Source organism: Oncorhynchus kisutch, linkage group LG5, assembly GCF_002021735.2.
Source record: "Oncorhynchus kisutch isolate 150728-3 linkage group LG5, Okis_V2, whole genome shotgun sequence".
NCBI lineage: Eukaryota > Metazoa > Chordata > Actinopteri > Salmoniformes > Salmonidae > Oncorhynchus > Oncorhynchus kisutch.
In genome coordinates this window covers 31,696,328-31,714,880 of record NC_034178.2, presented here as the reverse complement: position 1 = coordinate 31,714,880, position 18,553 = coordinate 31,696,328, and the positions used below count along the sequence as shown (strand labels likewise).

The window sequence follows — 18,553 nt, the reverse complement described above, 5'->3', positions numbered from 1 at the left end:
CCTCCAGCATGACTGGTTTGGCGGTGGGTCAGTCATGGTGTGGGGTGGCATTTCTGTGGGGGGCCGCACAGCCCTCCATGTGCTCGCTAGAGGTAGCCTGACTGCCATTAGGTACCGAGATGAGATCCTCAGACCCCTTGTGAGACCTTAAGCTGGTGCGGTTGGCCCTGGGTTCCTCCTAATGCAAGACAATGCTAGACCTCATGTGGCTTGCAGTTCCTGCAAGAGGAAGGCTTTGATGCTATGGACTGGCCCGCCCGTTCCCCAGACCTGAATCCAATTGAGCACATCTGGGACATCATGTCTCGCTCCATCCACCAACGCCACGTTGCACCACAAACTGTCCAGGAGTTGGCGGATGCTTTAGTCCAGGTCTGGGAGGAGATCCCTCAGGAGACCATCCGCCACCTCATCAGGAGCATGCCCAGGCATTGTAGGGAGGTCATATAGGCACGTGGAGGCCACACACACTACTGAGCCTCATTTTGACTTGTTTTAAGGATATTACATCAAAGTTGGATCAGCCTGTAGTGTGGTTTTCCACATTCTTTTTGAGTGTGAATCCAAATCCAGACCTCCATGGGTTGATAAATTTGATTTCCATTGATAATTTGTGTGATTTTGTTGTCAGCACATTCAACTATGTAAAGAAAAAAGTATTTAATAAGAATATTTAATTCATTCATATCTAGGATGTGTTATTTTAGTGTTCCCTTTATTTTTTTGAGCAGTGTATATATATTATGTAGTATTACGTAGTATCTGTCTTGACTGCATCAAACCGGGACAAGCTAGTTAATCTAGCTAACGCTTTCTCATCCTAACAACTCCATTCAGAATATTAAGTAGCAGCCTACCTATTGGCTCTTGGTCGTTGCATCCTTTAACTTTTATTTCCATCTGCTATTGACTAGGCATCTCCTAACTTTTGTCACACACGGAGGCTCTATGACTGTAACCTATTGCCGTTTCGATGACTTACGATTGGCCACTCTCGTGAAAGGCAAGGATCTCTCTCGTCTGTATGGGTTGACTTCCGGACAAGTCAGTTAAAATTACACATATCTGAGACATTATTTAAAATTCTGGATCCGGACCCACTCGGGTCCCGGATCGGGTGCAGGTGGATCCGTGAAGACCTATAATCCTTGAAATATTTACTACCAAATTCCAAGAATCTTCAAATAATATACAGTAAAGTCAAGTTGGAAAATCATCAATCATCTGTTGAATAATAAAAAGGCAGCTATCTCAATTTAATGTCGGAAATAAGACAGCTATTGTTCCTAAAGCTTTGAAAATGGCCAAAATTATCCCACTCTTTTAATCTGCGGATCTAAGATATTTTACAAATTATGGCCAAATATCTGTACCACCATGTTTTTCTAAAATCATAGAAATAATTTGTTTATCTGGAACCATTCAGAAAACTTTGCCATGCCTGAGTTGGCTTCATTGATTAGTGAATCAAAATTGTAGTCACTGGTATTGTCACGTTCTGACCTTTATTCCTTTGTTTTGTCTTTATTTAGTATGGTCAGGGCGTGAGTTGGGGTGGGCAGTCTGTTAATTTTTCTATTTCTGTGTTTGGCCTGATATGGTTCTCAATCAGAGGCAGCTGTCTATCGTTGTCCCTGATTGAGAACCATATTTAGGTAGCTTGTTTTCCTTTGTGTTTTGTGGGTGGTTATTTTCAGTCTTTGTGTGTCTGCACCAGATAGAACTGTTTCGGTTTTCACTTTGTTGTTTTGTTTTTGAAGTGTTCAGTTTCATTAAAAGAAAGATGAACACATACCACGCTGCGCTTTGGTCCTCTCCTTCTTCCACGCATGATGAAAATTACAGGCCTCACTCATCTTTTTAAGTGGGAGAACTTGCACAATTGGTGGCTGACTAAATACCTTTTTGCCCCACTGTATATATATATAGATATATACACACACACATATACACACACACACACACATACATAAACACACATACACAGTTTAAGTCGGAAGTTTACATGCACTTCGGTTGGAGTCATTAAAATTTGTTTTTCAACCACTCCACAAATTTATTGTTAACAAACTATAGTTTTGGCAAGTCGGTTAGGACATCTACTTTGTGCATCTACGTTGTGCATAATTTTTCCAACAATTGTTTACAGACAGATTATTTCACTGTATCACAATTCCAGTGGGTCAGAAGTTTACATACACTAAGTTGACTGACAGCTTGGAACATTCCAGAAAATGAGGTCATGGCTTTAGAAACTTCTGATAGGCTAATTGACATCACTTGAGTCAATTGGAGGTGTATTCGTTGATGTATTTCAAGGCCTACCTTCAAACGCAGTGCCTCTTTGCTTGACATCATGGGAAAATCAAAAGAAACCAGCCAAGACCTCATCACCACCTGTTGTGGTGGTGAATGTATATGCGGTGAGCTGCGGCCTGTTGCAGGCAGAACAGATGGACTGAGACTCTCTGTAGTATCTCTGTGGTGGCAAAAAATAACTGGCCAAATGCCCAACACTTCTCCTGGTCTGCCTCCAGTATCCCAGCTAACACTGGCACCAGTTGACCACTCAGACCCCTACACACAGAGGGGAGGGGGGAGAAGAAGTGGAAGAGTGAGAGGTACTGACTGAGAGCTGGCAGCTCTGTGGCAGGCGGTAACTCCACTCTATAGGGCCGTCGTCAACCCTCTGGACTCCAGCAATGGCCCCTACCGGCTTCTCTGTGGTGACCTTATACCTGCACGGCACCGACATGGGGAGAGTGGGAGCAGAGGAGAAGGAAGACACCAGCGTTTTATTGTCCTGTCCTGTTTCATCTGGTGTTGTGTTTTGATGAATCCCAAATCAATAAAATGGCAATAACTTGTTCATTTCAATGTAATTCCAGGTTGCCCATCGTAATTACACACACACCAACTGTTGGAGCTATGAAACACACAACACACACAGACTTACATGGTGGGCTTGTTCTTGCGGGGTCCTCCGTAGGGTGTGAAGGGTGAAGTACTGGCGGCAGCGTGGTAAAACGTCACTCCAATACTCCACAGGTCAACACTCACACCATAGGCCTTCTGCTGGGGTTTCCGCAGCACTGCACACTCATATATGTCTGAGTGCCACACACACACACACACACGCGAAATACCATAACCTGCCCTACCTTATGTTATCTGCTGAGGCTTAGGAAACACTGCACGCTCACAGGTCTGAGACAACATTCGAAGTAATCTCTCCTCTCCGTCCCGTTGTTCTTGTCTATAACTGCCCTGTACTTTGTCATGTACTTGTACATTTTATGTGGACCACAGGAAGAGTACCTTTCCCCTCTTCTCCCCATAGCCTCCCCGTTTTCTCTCCTCCACCACCCCTCTCTCTCTCTCACCACGTATTCCTCTGTCCCGTAGAGGGAGACAAACTTCTCATCGTCCTCTAGTTCTCTGGCCGCTCCAAATTCTGTTAGCTTATAGATGGACCTCCCGTCCTCTCCCACCTGATGAATGATGTTCCCAGGCTTAATATCTCGATGCACCACCCTGTTCTCACGCAGATGGTTCATCCCGTGCACTAGAGGAAATAGGACGAATGGTTCATCCAAATGATTGGGGGGGGCACACCATCTCATCCCCCGGCTCCTAACCTCTCTTCGCCTCCACCCACACACACACTGACCCACACAATGTAGTACTATGAGGAGCTCTGGTTCTGGTAGACCGAAGGCGTTCTCTGGCTCCACCAGCAGACTGAACAGACAGCCTCCTGAACAATACTCCATCACCAACACCCTCTGTTTACTCCTCAGCTACAGACAGAGAGAGAGAGGGGGGGGGCATGACTAATCAGGTTTGATGAAGGTACAAAACTGTTTGTTGCTACCCCTCTTCCTCTCCTCCCATCCTCACCTCCTCCACGGAGAAGAGCTTGACGATGATGTTGTGGTTGAGTCTCCTGAGCATCTCGAACTCTCTCATCTGAACCTCGTACGGACGACTGTAGCTCATCAGTTTAAACACCTTCACCGCAACCTGCTGCCCTGTCATCTACACACACAAGTTAGTTATCAAAAGTTAGCGATCGTATGACATCTCACTCACCCTTTGATGTGTTTGAAATATAAACGCAACATGTAAAGTGTTGGTCCCGTGTTTCATGAGCTGAAATAAAAGATCCCAGAAATGTTCCGCATGCACAAAAAGCATATTACTCTCAAATGTTGTGCACAAATTTGTTTACATCCCGGTTGGTGAACATTTCTCCTTTGCCAAGATAATCCATCCATTTTTTTTATTTAACCAGGTAGGCCAGTTGAGAACAAGATCTCATTTACAACTGCGACCAGGCCAAGATAAAGCAAAGCAGTACGACACAAACAACACATGGAGTTACACATGGAATAAACGAACATGCAGTCAATAACACAACAGGGAAAAAGTCTATATACAGTGTGTGCAAATGAGGTAAGATACTAAGGCAATAAATAGGCCATAGTGGTGAAATAATTACAATATAGCAATTAAACACTGGAGTGACAGATGAGCAGAAGATGAATGTGCAAGTAGCGGGGTGCAAAGGAGAAGAAAAAAACAACAGTATGGGGATGAGGTAGTTGGATGGGCTATTTACAAATGGGCTTTGTACAGGTGCAGTGATCTGTGAGCTGCTCTGACAGCTTGTGGTTAAAGCTAGTGAGGGAGATATGAGTCTCCAGCTTCAGTGATTTTTGCAATTTGTTCCAGTCATTGGCAGCAGAGAACTGGAAGGAAAGGCGGCCGAAGGAGGAATTGGCTTTGGGGGTGACCAGTGAAATATATCTGCTGGAGCGCGTGCTATGCGTGGGTGTTGCTATGGTGACCAGTGAGCTGAGATAAGTCGGGGCTTTACCTAGCAAAGACTTATAGATGACCTGGAGCTAGTGGGTTTGGCGACGAACATGAAGCGAGGGCCAGCCAACGAGAGCATACAGGTCGCAGTGGTGGGTAGTATATGGGGCTTTGGTGACAAAACAAAAGGCACTGTGATAGACTACATCCAGTTTACTGAGTAGTGTTGGAGGCTATTTTGTAAATGACATCGCCGAAGTCTAGGGTTGGTAGGATAGCCTCGTAAAACTGACTATGTTTGGCAGCATGAGTGAAGGATGCTTTGTTGCGAAATAGGAAGCCGATTCTAGATTTAACTTTGGATTGGAGATGCTTAATGTGAGTCTGGAAGGAGAGTTAACAGTCTAGCCAGACACCTAGGTATTTGTAGATGTCCACATATTCTAAGTCAGAACCGTCCAGAGTAGTGATGCTGGACGGGCGGGCAGGTGCTGGTAGTGATCGGTTAAAGAGCATGCATTTAGTTTTACTTGCATTTAAGAGCAGGCGGAGACCACGGAAGGAGAGTTGTTTGGCATTGAAGCTCGTCTGGAGGTTAGTTAACAGTGTCTAAGAAGGGCCAGAAGTATACAGAATGGTGTCGTCTGCGTAGAGGTGGATCAGAGAATCACCAGCAGCAAGAGCGACATCATTGATATATACAGAGTAAAGAGTCGGCCCGAGAATTGAACCCCGTGGCACCCCCATAGAGACTGGGGGATGCTTGGGCAAATTGCTGTGGGGGGTGCAGGGCTGTTGATCGGGATAGGGGTAGCCAGGTGGAAAGCAAGGCCAGTCGTAGAAAAATGCTTATTGAAATTCTCAATCGCCATGGATTTATTGGTGGTGACATTGTTTCCTAGCCTCTGTGCAGTGGGCAGCTGGGAGGAGGTGCTGTTATTCTCAATGGACTTTACAGTGTCCCAGAACTTTTTGAAGTTTCTGTTTGAAAAAGCTAGCCTTTGCTTTCCGAACTGCCTGTGTATATTGGTTCCTAACTTCTGTGGCATATAAAGAAGCTGATTAAACAGCATGATTATTACACAGGTGCACCTTGTGCTGGGGACAATAAAAGGTCACTCTAAAATGTGCAGTTTTGTCACACAACACAATGTCACAGATCTCTCAAGTTTTGGTGAAGCTTGCAATTGGCACGCTGACTGCAGGAATGTCCACCAGAGCTGTTGCCAGAGAAACCCCGATGTTTTAGAGAATTTGGCAGTACATTCAACCACCCTCACCGCAGACCATGAGTATGGTGTTGTGTGGGCTAGCGGTTTGCGGATGTCAACGTTGTGAACAGAGTGCCCCATGGTGGCGGTAGGGTTATGGTATGGCCAGCATAAGCTACTGACAACAAACAGTTGCATTTTATCGATGGCAATTTGAATGCACAGAGATCCCGAGGCCCATTGTCATCCCATTCATCCCCCACCATCACCTCATGTTTCAGCATGATAATGCACGGCCCCATGTCGCAAGGATCTTTACACAATTCCTGGACGCTGAAAATGTCCCAATTCTTCCATGGCCTGCATACTCACCAGACATGTCACCCATTGAGCATGTTAGTGATGCTCTGGATCGACGTGTACGACAGCGTGTTCCAGTTCCCGCCTAGTTCGCGGCCTGTGAGTGTCGGCAATAAAAGAGGAAAGCCACAACTTGAGAGGAAGAGCTCTAGTGGATGTTCAAAGGTAGCCAGCAACAAGGGGTGGAGTGAGAGGAGACAGCCCGTCAATTCTGTTACCCTTCCAAGGACCGGTTACTGACAAAGTGACCATAGGATATACGAGTTATTAGGGGAGGGCTTATGTACCGAAGCCTTGAAGATATTAGAACTGCCAGAAGTTTGGGCATGTGGCAACAGCCTGTAAAGAGAAAAGGTGCCAGGTGTGGAGGGGAGCATGAGTATGGGAAGTGTGGGGATGGTGAACAACCTACGCGCTGCAGCTGTGGGGTTGCTCATAGCGTGGCATCTAGTGGGTGTGAGGCAAGGAAGCAGGTAGCGGAGGTGCAACAAGTGCCATATGCTGAGGCAGTGAGGGTGGTCCAGGGAGATGCAGGTTCCAGGGAGACATGGGTTGGAGCATCAATATGGTATACATAGATAAGAGAAAGCTGGTGACGTTCATAGCAGGAGCTATCAATAGCACTGCTAAAGTAGAGTCTAAAACAGAGAGGATTCAGCTAATAGTGAAATCTGCTGGGAGACATCCGAATGTGACAGGGTTGACCAGGGAAGAGGTTGGAGATTACCTCAATCAGCCGAGAGTGGAGTCATGTATTACTGGATCTTAGTTAGTACTACAATGGAATGCCCGAAGCCTGTTGGCTGATGGGTAGGAGTTCAAGCAGTTCATTGTGGATGTGCCAGTTAAGCCTGATGTGATTTGTATCCAGGAAACAGGGGGGGTGGGGGGTGGACTTGCCTACAGGATGCTCGGCAGAGGTAATTAACAGGAATATGTGGTGGTGGTGGTGTGGTTGAGAGGAGGGGTGATAGTGAACAGATATTGGACCTGGAAGTGCTGGAGAGGGTGGAGGGCCAGAATAGAACTAAGGTAATGTGGTGTGGGGATTTTAATGCCCACAACACGCTCTTGGGGGAAAACGGATAGATGGAAATGGCCAAGTGATGGGAACATCTGATAGAAATGAAAGATCTAGTGTGCCTGAATGATGGCAGAGGGACCAGGATTGATGTACCTCACTCTGGTATCTAATGCGATGGCAGGAATCTGTGAGTGGGAGGTATGGGAGGAGTCGACAGTAGGGAGTGATCATTACCTCATAGTATTCACAGTAGGGAGGAGGAGGTGTCAGTGGATGGAGTAGGCAGGTGGGTGTTTGGAAGGGCAAAGTGGGATCAGTTTAAAGAGCTGAGTGAGGTGATGGCTCGGGTGAATATGAGATGGGATGTGGATAGTATGAATAACTGGGTGAGAACAGCGTTAGTGGGAGCAGCTATTGAGGTTATACCTAAGAGTTCAGGGAGGAGGAGGAGGAAACAGTCCCATGGTGTCAGAGGAGTGTGGGACAATACTTCCTGGAGAGCAGGGGGCTAGTATTGCCACATCAGAGTGGGTTCAGGAAGGGTAGGAGAACTATGGACCCAGTGCTCTGCTTGGAAACAGAGGTCAGGAAGACTCTGGTGAACAAGGAGACTGTTGTAGCTGTCTTTTTTGATGTGGAGAAGGTGTATGATATGATGTGGAAGGAGGGGTTGTTAATCAAGCTTGATATTATGGCGGTAGGTGGAAGAACGTACAACTGGCTAAAGGATTTCCTGTTTGGAAGGTCTATCCAGGTGAGGGTGGGAAAGTCCCTATCAGGCAGCTACCTGGTGGATAACGGTACACCGCAGGAGAGCGTGATTAGTCCTCTGTTGTTCTCAATCATCATCAATTATGTTTACTCTAAGGTACGGCCGGACATTGGGAGGTCGTTATTTGCAGATGGCAAATGTGCCATTACATAGTCAGGAAGGTACAGGAAGCAATTGATGAGGTAGAGTGGTAGGTATTAATGTGGGGGTTCAGGTTCTCTGTAGAGAACTCAGTTTTCTTTACCATGAGGAAGATGGGAGATGAGGTTATATGGGAGAAACTTTGAGAGGGTGGACACGAGCTTTGGGTGGGTGGGTAATACCTAGGCGAGGGAGATGGTACTACATGGAAGGGAGTTTAGTCAGATGGTACAAAAGATACAAGGACAAGACGTACTGGGTCAGGATTTGTAGGGCAGGAACATGGGGTGGCAGTCAGGAAACGTATTACAGATCATCTGGCTGTATATACGGCAGAGCTGATGGCCATTCTGTTGGCCTTGCAGAGGGTGAAGGATGTAGTTACGTGCTCTAATTCATGTGCAGTGTTGATGAGTCTCCAGTCCTTTAGGTCCTGTAGCAGTCAAGACCTGCTGTATGAGGTGCTACAAACCCATGGCAGGATTAGACAGATGGGTATACAGATAAGATTTACTTGGGTCCATGTCCATGTGGGGGTGGAGGGGAATGAGGCAGCTGATATACTGGCTAAACAAGCACTTAGTAGTGGGAATGTTGATGTTGTAGTTTTAATGAGCAAGGCAGAGGCAAAAAGCCTGATATGGACAGTGATGGTGCAGAGATAGCAGGAGCAGAGGAATTGAGATACTAAGGGCAGGCATTTATTTCAAGTACAGAGGAAAGTTGGGGAGGGGAAGATGGCAGGAAGGGACATAAGAGAGGAGGTTATTTTTTTACAAGATTAAGGGTGGGACACAGCCAGTAGATTAAGGGTGGGACACAGCCAGTAGATTAAGGGTGGGACACAGCCAGTAGATTAAGGGTGGGACACAGCCAGTAGATTAAGGGTGGGACACAGCCAGTAGATTAAGGGTGGGACACAGCCAGTAGATTAAGGGTGGGACACAGCCAGTAGATTAAGGGTGGGACACAGCCAGTAGATTAAGGGTGGGACACAGCCAGTAGATTAAGGGTGGGACACAGCAGTAGGGGACACAGCCAGTAGATTAAGGGTGGGACACAGCCAGTTGAATAAGATCTTAAATGTGATAGGAAAGCATACAACAGGAAAGTGTGATTATTGACAGGAAACAGAGACCGTGGAGCATGTATTGCTACAGTGTGGGGAGTATCAGAGGGAAAGAGAGAGGCTGACATCTAGTATGAGGGAGAATGAGATACAGGAAATGAGTTCAGAGTATATTGAGTAGAACGTAATTAGATGTAGTCCCAAATATGTTCTCTTTAAGAGCAACAGGCCTGGCAGGTAGTTTTTGAGGAGTCACTACAGACACCTTGGTTTCGAGAGGCTGATTGTGAGTCCCATAGGGCGCAGCACAATTGGCCCAGCGTCGTCCGGGTTTGGCCGGTGTAGGCCATCATTGTAAATAAGAATTTGTTCTTAACGGACTTGCCTAGTTAAATAAATGTTCAATAAAAAAAAAAAAATCTCCCTGTCTCTGGTCCACACTCCAGTACAATAGGTGGTAATGTACCATAACGTTGGATGCCAAGCACCTATAAACCCCACGAAGAAGTGTAACTGCAATCTTTTTTGTAAGAGGGAGTTTGGAGTCCTACCTTGTTGCGGGCCTTATAGATGCTGGCAGTGGTCCCCTGCCCAAGCACATATTCCAGTGACCACAGGTAGTTGGCTGTGCTCACCATCATCTTCTCTGTCCTTTTTGGAGGGGTCTGGTTGGCTGAGGTATGGAATGTAGGCTGTGTGTCAAGAACAGAAACACTTTCTCTTCAGAATGAAACCCATTGACAGGAAATCAAGAATGAAGGGATTCATATGCAGTCAGAGGAAATGTGGACTTCGCTGCTGTCGGAAAGGTAAACAAGTGAACGAAGTTCTCAAATTGTCGAGTGAATAGAGAGACCACCGGTTACATTACATGATACATACAACTGGCCCGAATCATACGTCTACGGTACCGTTGATACACATCTGTTGCAGCCGAGGATGCAATGTAAAACGTTCTCATACGGGACCCGCCAGGTGTTGTCACATGTGATGGGATTTCTGACAGGGCGTTGTTAAACACAGCAAATAGACCCATAAAACTATTTTTACCAGCCTCGATTCTCCCCACAGTGGCGAGAAGTGACAAACAACTTCGAACTAACGTTATTTGATTGCACACTCGGATTTCTCTGACGTTTCCCAACAAATCCGATGGCAATTCCCAATGTATTCTCCGTCACTGAATGGGGTTATCTTTGAAGATTTCGGTGGAAATACGGTTTACTCTGCCCAAAATCTGTCCATAAAAATGAGTTGAATCGTTTTGGTATGGAGATCAATGACAGAGGGTCGAATTTGCTTGACAAAAAAATGTAATTGCTTATTTGATAAGTTTCGTAATGGTTAGGTTGTTATGAGTGCACTGATATAAGTGAACGAAACAAACTCAATTGTACCTGCTGTTCAGACGCGTACCTGCCCTTTCATTGTCTAGAATGGTCCCACCACTTCCCTGCATTCCACCTTTGAGGACATGTATGTATATTGTTAGAGCGATCACTCGACTATCTTATCAATATAATGGATACCCTTCAATTCTATGAAAGTTTCGGTGCAGTGCTGTAACGTCCGAATTTTGAACCAGCCGGTTTCAAAGGTAGGCTCTGGTGACATCTAGTGGTTGATATTGCCTACTACATCGCTCTATACAGTCGGTTTGCCTCCCACAAAGCTCATTGGTCTTGATTTCACAGGGCCTACTGTAATTTATTGGAAACTTCCATTTTGAAAATCCAGGTTTTGACGATGGAAAGATAATAATATTCATATTGATTATGATGTCCAGGTCTGGACTATTCGAGAGAACTGTGAGGGGTGTTCCTTGAGGTTTCCTACACTAAATGATCTCCTGACCCCTAATGAACATATGTTGCCTATCTATGGTAGGACGTCTCTGATGGAGGAGACGACCATCTCTTCGTCGACACGGGCGGCGTGTTTGCTCCCTCTCTCTGTAATACAGTCCTGTGGATGCAGCACTTCTGTAGACACAAGTGGTGAATGCAAAAAGTCTCATCCTATGAGAACCAGATGCATTGCAATCCATCGTCACCGTCACTGTCATGATAATCTCCCCACCAACGCAGAGACCTTTTATAGCAAGAGATGTTTATTTAAAAAAAAAAAGAGTCTACTACAAGAACTAGACATAGAATTATATAAGACCTATTTGATTAAGCTACTATTGCTATTACTGTACAATATTGTACCAGAAAAACAGTGTACCTCTGTAATGTACAACATTGTATGTACAAAGTACATCTTAACATAGGATTCTCCGGTAATACAGAGACAACTATAAATATATTTGACATTACAGTCATTTTTTTTTTTTTTTTAGGTCCCGTGTTTTCAAATGGGCAAGAAATGCATATTTAACAATAGTTAAATCAGAATTTTAAAAATCATCATCGCTCAAATCAGTCCGTGAGCACACTGTAATTTCAAGTGTGCAATGAATGATTTGAGCTCAACTGATAATACGGTGTGGAGACTGAGGCTCCCGGCTCCTATACAGCGAAGCCAGGTGAACAGAGACTCCAACCACAAAGCATCACCCATAAGTGTGTGTTCGTATGACATGTGTGTTGATGCCTAATCGCCCCAGTGGCCAAAGATGAGGTAAGGGGAGCAACCCTATGTAAAACACATCTGAAAATACACACAGAGATAAAACATTACATTTAAGAAATCAACCACCTGTTACAGAGCATTTGGGATTGCAATAATACAATTATATACCTGGGGTTTGCAGGGTGGGGAGGAAGGAATAAGGGAGGAACTAGAGAGAGGGATATTTGTAAAGAAAAGGTGTGTGTCTGTGGGAACAGAGGGAGAATGCTAGGAGAAGGAGAAAGGTACTAAGAGAGGAGGGTGATAAGGAGAGGGGGAAAGACAGAAACTGTCTTAACTAGTTGTTCTTCTCTTCTCCCCTGAGGGTTCTCTTGAGCCCTGTCATTGACGATCCTGATCTCAGACCGGGCGTTAGAGCTGTCAATCACTAGAGCATCCCGCCTCCCACTGACCTTGACCAATCAAAACATTCTGTCACATTCTGTCACAAATCAGAGTTCGGACTACAGAAAATGCAAATGATGTCACCGTGACAGACAGGACAGGACCGTTTTGACGTTGACCACGTGATGCGACAGTCAGAGTAACAGACAGTTAGGGAGTCACAGCAGAGGTTCTCTTAAAGACGAGCACCACAGAACAGGCCTCGGGGCTGTTGCTTTAACTCATGTCATTGGGTTATATAAATCCCAATAAATGATTGGACGCTGGTCCGCCATGATACACACCAATGCTCTTGGTAGAGGAACGAGAGAGTGACACTTTTCCAGAAATGGCTGAAATGACTGGGACTGAGTACTAGTCAGTCACACAAACATCTCTCTAGTGAGCAGTGGCTCTGGTGACACAGGAAGTGGCTCTGCTGTCTGTGGTGTCTCCTTCCTGTTGGTCCCCCTGTCCCCAGAAAGCTGCCATTCGTTGGTTCCCTTCATGATGCGCAGTTAATGGGCAAATCCACTTTAAAAAACGATAATTTGGTATTTGTTTCATTAGTCCACTGTTGATACAGTCACAAACTGTTTTGAAGGTCAACAGTCAAGTTTTCAAGATGTTGGGAGTTTCAAGAAGCAAAGTGTCTCCAACCACATCATCATTGATGACGCAAATTATCCTGAAAAATGTTTCGCTTGCCAGCAGTCAAGTTTGGGACTGTATCAGCAGTAGACTAATGAAACAAACACCAAATGATTTGAGTGGGTTTTCCCTTTAAGTTTCAGTTCTAAGAGCAGAGTCCCTGACAGACACGATTCAGTATGACATATTCTGAGGATTAACTAACAACTGGGAGAAAAAGAAGCATCGTGTAATTATTCCAAATGTGCTTGACGAGGTTTGTTTGTGCTCGTATCTAAACAAACTCTACCACCTCACTGAGATTCCTCGTCTGCACTTTTCCAGTTAATCATCATGATTATTAAACATATAGACGAGAAAAACAAACATGTTTGCCGATTTTGTTTGGAGTCATCATTAGCTGGTCGAAGAGGTGCATTGCTTGTATTGTAGATAGACGCAGTCAGTCAGTCAGTCAGTCAGCACTGCGACTGCTGTGGCCCCAGCATGCGAGGAGAACCTGAAAAGGCATTTAGCTGCCACAGAACACACACACACACGTCATGCATGCGTGTGTGTGTGTTCTACTTCTGTAATAGAGTGTATATTAATGCCGGGAATCTAAGGGAGAGAGAAGCAGCAGGCCTGGCATGCTGCTGAGTTGATGAGTCTCTGTCAGACTCTTATTGCTAAAGAAAGGGGGGTTATTGAGCAAGGCCATGTCGTGCCCTTATGCACCAGCAGGAGGTGCTGCTTTAAAGCCAGACAAGCGTTGCGTTGCACTATGTTGGTTGTACCGAATGTCGAACAGGGCTATTCAATTCTGGTCCTGGAGGGCCCCGTCACTACTGCATTCAATTCTAGGGACTCCTTCCCACCCGGGAAACAGGTGATTGGACTCTCTGGCAAATCAATTTCCACTTAGTAAAGAGAACCAGCATTACTTTGGCCACTGAGGGCCGCTAATTGAAAAGCCCGGATGTCGAGTCTAGGAGAGTACAGTAGAAAAGACCCTTGTGTAAAGCAACTCTACGGGTTAGCGTTTTGTGTTATGATGAATCCCCACAACACGCCGCTTGCTGCCCAGACACCTCGGAGGATCAGAGATGTAACCCAGCACTCTCCTCCTCACATAGAAGCAGGCATTCCCCCCCCTGCACTCTACTCCAGAGCTTTTCTATCGGCGATATAGCCCGGCTTTCCACCGGAGTTGCTGCATCTTCTGGTCCTCTGTCCCTCCATCCATCTGTCAGTCCAACTCTCTCTCTCTCTCTCTCTCTCTCTCTCTCTCTCTCTCTCTCTCTCTGTCCAGGCTGGCAGATCCAGTCTTGCCCCAGTCTTGAAGCAGCGGAGTGAACAGGTCACAGAGTTTCTACAGAGTTAGTTAGGGTTCTCTGTTTCCACAGTCGGTCTGTGTGTTCTCAGAGAGTGTGGAATCCAGGAGTCACACTGCCACACACACAGCCAACCAGGTGAACCACTCCTCCCGTCCACTCCAGTATTCTCAAGGTCAGTTGGGGATAAATGTCCTTAAATGTCACCATCTATTTAAAATCAAACGGTGCTCTCACTCAAGTGTAAGGTATGCCACACACACACACACCTCACACACACACACACACACACACACACACACCTCACACAGGCACTCCTCACACCGGTATATACAGTACAGGCGCCATATCTCTTTTTGTCAGGCTGTTTGTCCATTTGGATGCCTTGTTTGATTTTCTGTATTAGTCCGTGTCAGTCAGAAGGTAGGTGTGATGACTGAAGCTACCAAGAGGGGGCAGAGTTGAGTCATGGATTCTTTACATATGGTTCGGGGGTTTTCCCCATAAATGGTTAAGAGTTTGCGAGGGTAAGCTGATCCAAGATTGGAGCTATCCCACTTATTACTGGGGTGAGAGGAGATGGGGACAGGGTGTGAGGATCGAAGGGGAGTGTGTGTGTGTGTGTGTGTGTGTGTGTGTGTGTGTGTGTGTGTGTGTGTGTGTGTGTGCGTGTGCGTGTGCGTGTGTGAGAGAGAGAGAGTGCACTCAGGCAGGGCAGGACTTGTCGTTGGGCTGGGATGGGGGTGGGGGAGGAGGGGTTGGGGGGACAGTGGTGGTTGGGGAGCCCATAGCCGGACTGCCGCCTCCTCCACCCTTGGGGAAGACCACCGGCTTGGGCCGCGTGGCTGGAGGGCGAGGCTCTCGGAAGGAGGGAGTGGAGGCAGAGAGGGCTGAGGAGGCGAGAGAGGAGGATGCGGAAGAGGGCAGAGGGCTCCTGGGCTTGGAGGGGCGGAAGGAGGAGGGGACGTCGCTTGCGGACGAGGCGCTGCGTTGGAGGGGGTGTGAGTGTGGAGGCCCTGCGCCCTCGCTGTCCCTCAGCAGACGGGAGTGGAGGGGACTGGAGGGCTCGGACGCCCCGCCACCCCCACACACACCCTTCAGCTGCTCCAGTGTGTCCAGCACCACGTCGGGGGTGTGCGTGTGCTTGACACTGCTCTGCCTCTCCAGCTCTTTCAGCTCACTCAGAGCAGAGCTCATAGCTGCCTCGATATCCTGCAACAGGAGATGTCGGACAGATACAAATCAGAATACACACGCGCACACATTTGCCTGAGGGGTCAAAGGTGAGAGGTGCGATGTCAGAGGTCAGAGACGGGCGCACCTGTGATGTGGGCTCCATCTGAGCGATGACCTCAGGATCCAGGGGCCGGTGGTTGCTGAAGCTCTTAGAGCGGCCCGTAGTAGTCGCCTTGCAGAACTGAGGGCTCTCCACCTACACAACAAATGAGAGTCGTTGCAATCAGCAATTACAAGAATGAACAGAGAACAGTGGAGGCTGCTGATGGGAGGACAGCTCATAACAATGGCTGGAAGGGCATCAAACAACATGGAAACACCGTGTTTGATGTCTTTGGTACGACTCCATTGACTCCGTTCCAGCCATTAGTATGAATCGTCCTCCCCTCAGCAGCCTCCACTGACAGATAATAAGACCCAACAACTGAAAAAGAGCGATAGTACGGCACTAATGGAGGCTATGTTTTTGACGCTACCTTGGTCTTGAGAGAGGAGTGGCGTGTGATTGAGGAGTTGAGGACACTGTGGGCGCTGACCGGTCGCTTGTCGCCGCCCTCCTTCACCAGAGCCCCTCCCACTGGCAGACTGGCCGTCCTTACGCCCCCTCCTGTCGCCCCAGACAGGGACACATCACCCCCCTGGACTCCCTCAGACCCCCAAAAGGTCCTACGGATACTCCCCAACTCAGGCCTCTTCCTCATCCTGACAGAGAGAGAGACATAGAGAGGTGGGGGGAGAAAGAAAAGTGAAGGCGAGAGAGAGAGAGAGAGAGAGAGAGAGGGAAAGAGGGAGAAAGAGGATGAGAGAGAGAGAGGGAGAGAGAGAAAGAGGGAGAGAGAGAAAGAGGGAAAGAGAGAAAGAGGGAGAAAGAGGGAGAGAGAGAAAGAGGGAGAGAGAGAAAGAGGGTGAAAGAGGGAGAGAGAGAAAGAGGGAGAAAGAGGGAGAGAGAGAAAGAGGGAGAGAGAGAAAGAAAGAAAAAGAGAACGAGGGAGAGATCAGAATGGTTAGTGAGAAGCTGAAAACAGACCGAGATCTGATTGGGTCAGTGAAGGTGTAAATGACGAGATGCTGTACTGTAATTGATTGATGCCTGGTGTGTCTTACTTGTTGAGGTTGGCTAGGTAGATGTCTGCTACATGAGCTCCAGTAGGAGAGGCAGCAGTGCCCCTAGTAGACACTCTCTCCTCCTGCAACTCCGCTTCAGTCTTCGGACTGCCTCTGCCCCCGTCCGGCCTGGAACACACAACCATCAGACTACAGCCAAGCTAACTAGAACTCCTTTCTCTTATCTTCTCTATGTTGGTCTGTACTGGTCTATACTGGTTTGTACTGGTCTAAACGGATCTATACTGATCTGGACAGGTCTGTACTGGTCTAAAGTGGTTTGTACTGGTTTACTCTGAGCTGAACAGGTCTGTACTGGTCTGAAACCTTCTGTACTAGTGTAAACTGGTGTCCACTGGTCTTGTGGTTTCTTACATGTCCTGAACCACTATGTACTGGTGAGGCACCAGTCCGTCCACTCCGTTGTGTCGGCCCTCCCACCAGTCATCACTGGCTCGCTGGAAAAGGAGGAGAGACGCGCCCTTCTTAAATGACAGCTCCTGGTTGGTCCGTCCGGAGAAGTCGAAGCGAGCAATGGCCTCTATTGGGTCCAATTCTGAAACGACCAACGAGCCTGAGAGTCAGAGAGAGGGTAGGAAGGGGGAGGGAGATATAAAGAGAGAGAGAAATGGGGGGTGGACAGGGGGAGAAACAGGGAAGAGTGAGGGGAGAAACAGAAGATAGAGGGGAGAAACAGAAGAGAGAGGGGAGAATCGGGAGAGAGAGGGGAGAAACAGAAGAGAGAGGGGAGAATCGGGAGAGAGAGGGGAGAAACAGAAGAGAGAGGGGAGAGATGGAAGAGAGATGGGAGAAATGGAAAAGAGAGGGGAGAAATGGGAGGGAGAGGGGAGAAACAGAAGAGAGAGGGGAGAGATGGAAGAGAGAGGGGAGAAACAGAAGAGAGAGGGGAGAGATGGAAGATAGAGGGGAGAAACAGAAGAGAGAGGGGAGAAACGGAAGAGAGAGGGGAGAGATGGAAGGGAGAGGGGAGAAACAGAAGAGAGAGGGGAGAATCGGGAGAGAGAGGGGAGAAACAGAAGAGAGAGGGGAGAGATGGAAGAGAGATGGGAGAAATGGAAAGAGAGGGGAGAAATGGGAGGGAGAGGGGAGAAACAGAAGAGAGAGGGGAGAGATGGAAGAGAGAGGGGAGAAACAGAAGAGAGAGGGGAGAGATGGAAGATAGAGGGGAGAAACAGAAGAGAGAGGGGAGAAACAGAAGAGAGAGGGGAGAAACAGAAGAGAGAGGGGAGAGATGGAAGAGAGATGGGAGAAATGGAAAAGAGAGGGGAGAAATGGGAGGGAGAGGGGGAGAAACAGAAGAGAGAGGGGAGAGATGGAAGAGAGAGGGGAGAAACAGAAAAGAGAGGGGAGAAATGGGAGGGAGAGGGGAGAAACAGAAGAGAGATGGGAGAGATGGAAGAGAGAGGGGAGAACAGAAGAGAGAGGGGAGAGATGGAAGAGAGAGGGGAGAAACAGAAGAGAGAGGGGAGAAACAGAAGAGAGAGGGAAGAAAGAGGGGAGAGAGAGGGGAGAGTGGGGAGAAATGGGGGAGAGAGGGGGAGAAACAGGGGAGAGAGAGGGGAGAAAACAGAAGAGAGAGAGGGGAGAAACAGAAGAGAGAGGGGAGAAACAGGGGAGAGATAGGGGAGAAACAGAAAGAGAGAGGGGAGAAACAGAAGAGAGAGGGGAGAAACAGAAGAGAGAGGGGAGAGAGAAGAGAGAGGGGGAGAAACAGAAGAGAGAGGGGAGAAAACAGGGGAGAGAGGGAGAAAGAAGAGAGAGGGAACAAGAGGGGAGAGAGGGAAGAAATGAGGGGAGAGAGTGGGGAGAAATATGGGGGAGAGAGAGGGAGAAACA

General features: G+C 47.4%; 2 protein-coding genes across 2 annotated transcripts in view; both read right to left on the bottom strand.

Moving 5' to 3' along the window:
* Nucleotides 1-2,299: 2,299 nt before the first annotated feature.
* On the bottom strand, nt 2,300-10,227 carry LOC109891510 (inhibitor of nuclear factor kappa-B kinase subunit epsilon-like). Its single transcript, XM_031824864.1, has 6 exons — nt 9,947-10,227; nt 3,901-4,038; nt 3,385-3,800; nt 2,957-3,118; nt 2,631-2,738; nt 2,300-2,580 (listed from the first exon to the last, which is right to left on the bottom strand). Exons 1-6 carry the CDS (start codon nt 10,034-10,036, stop codon nt 2,391-2,393), a joined length of 1,104 nt encoding a protein of 367 aa, XP_031680724.1. The 5' UTR covers nt 10,037-10,227; the 3' UTR covers nt 2,300-2,390.
* A 1,258-nt stretch (nt 10,228-11,485) lies between these two features.
* The window catches only part of LOC116374106 (SLIT-ROBO Rho GTPase-activating protein 2), a 92,530-nt gene continuing 85,462 nt past the window's right edge, over nt 11,486-18,553 (bottom strand). Inside the window, exons 6-10 of the mRNA XM_031823895.1 lie at nt 17,072-17,270; nt 16,697-16,825; nt 16,069-16,294; nt 15,678-15,788; nt 11,486-15,568 (exon numbers count right to left, since the gene is read on the bottom strand). Of these exons, the coding sequence (XP_031679755.1) occupies nt 15,062-15,568; nt 15,678-15,788; nt 16,069-16,294; nt 16,697-16,825; nt 17,072-17,270 (1,172 nt within the window). The 3' untranslated portion in view covers nt 11,486-15,061. The remainder of the gene's footprint in view (nt 15,569-15,677; nt 15,789-16,068; nt 16,295-16,696; nt 16,826-17,071; nt 17,271-18,553) is intronic.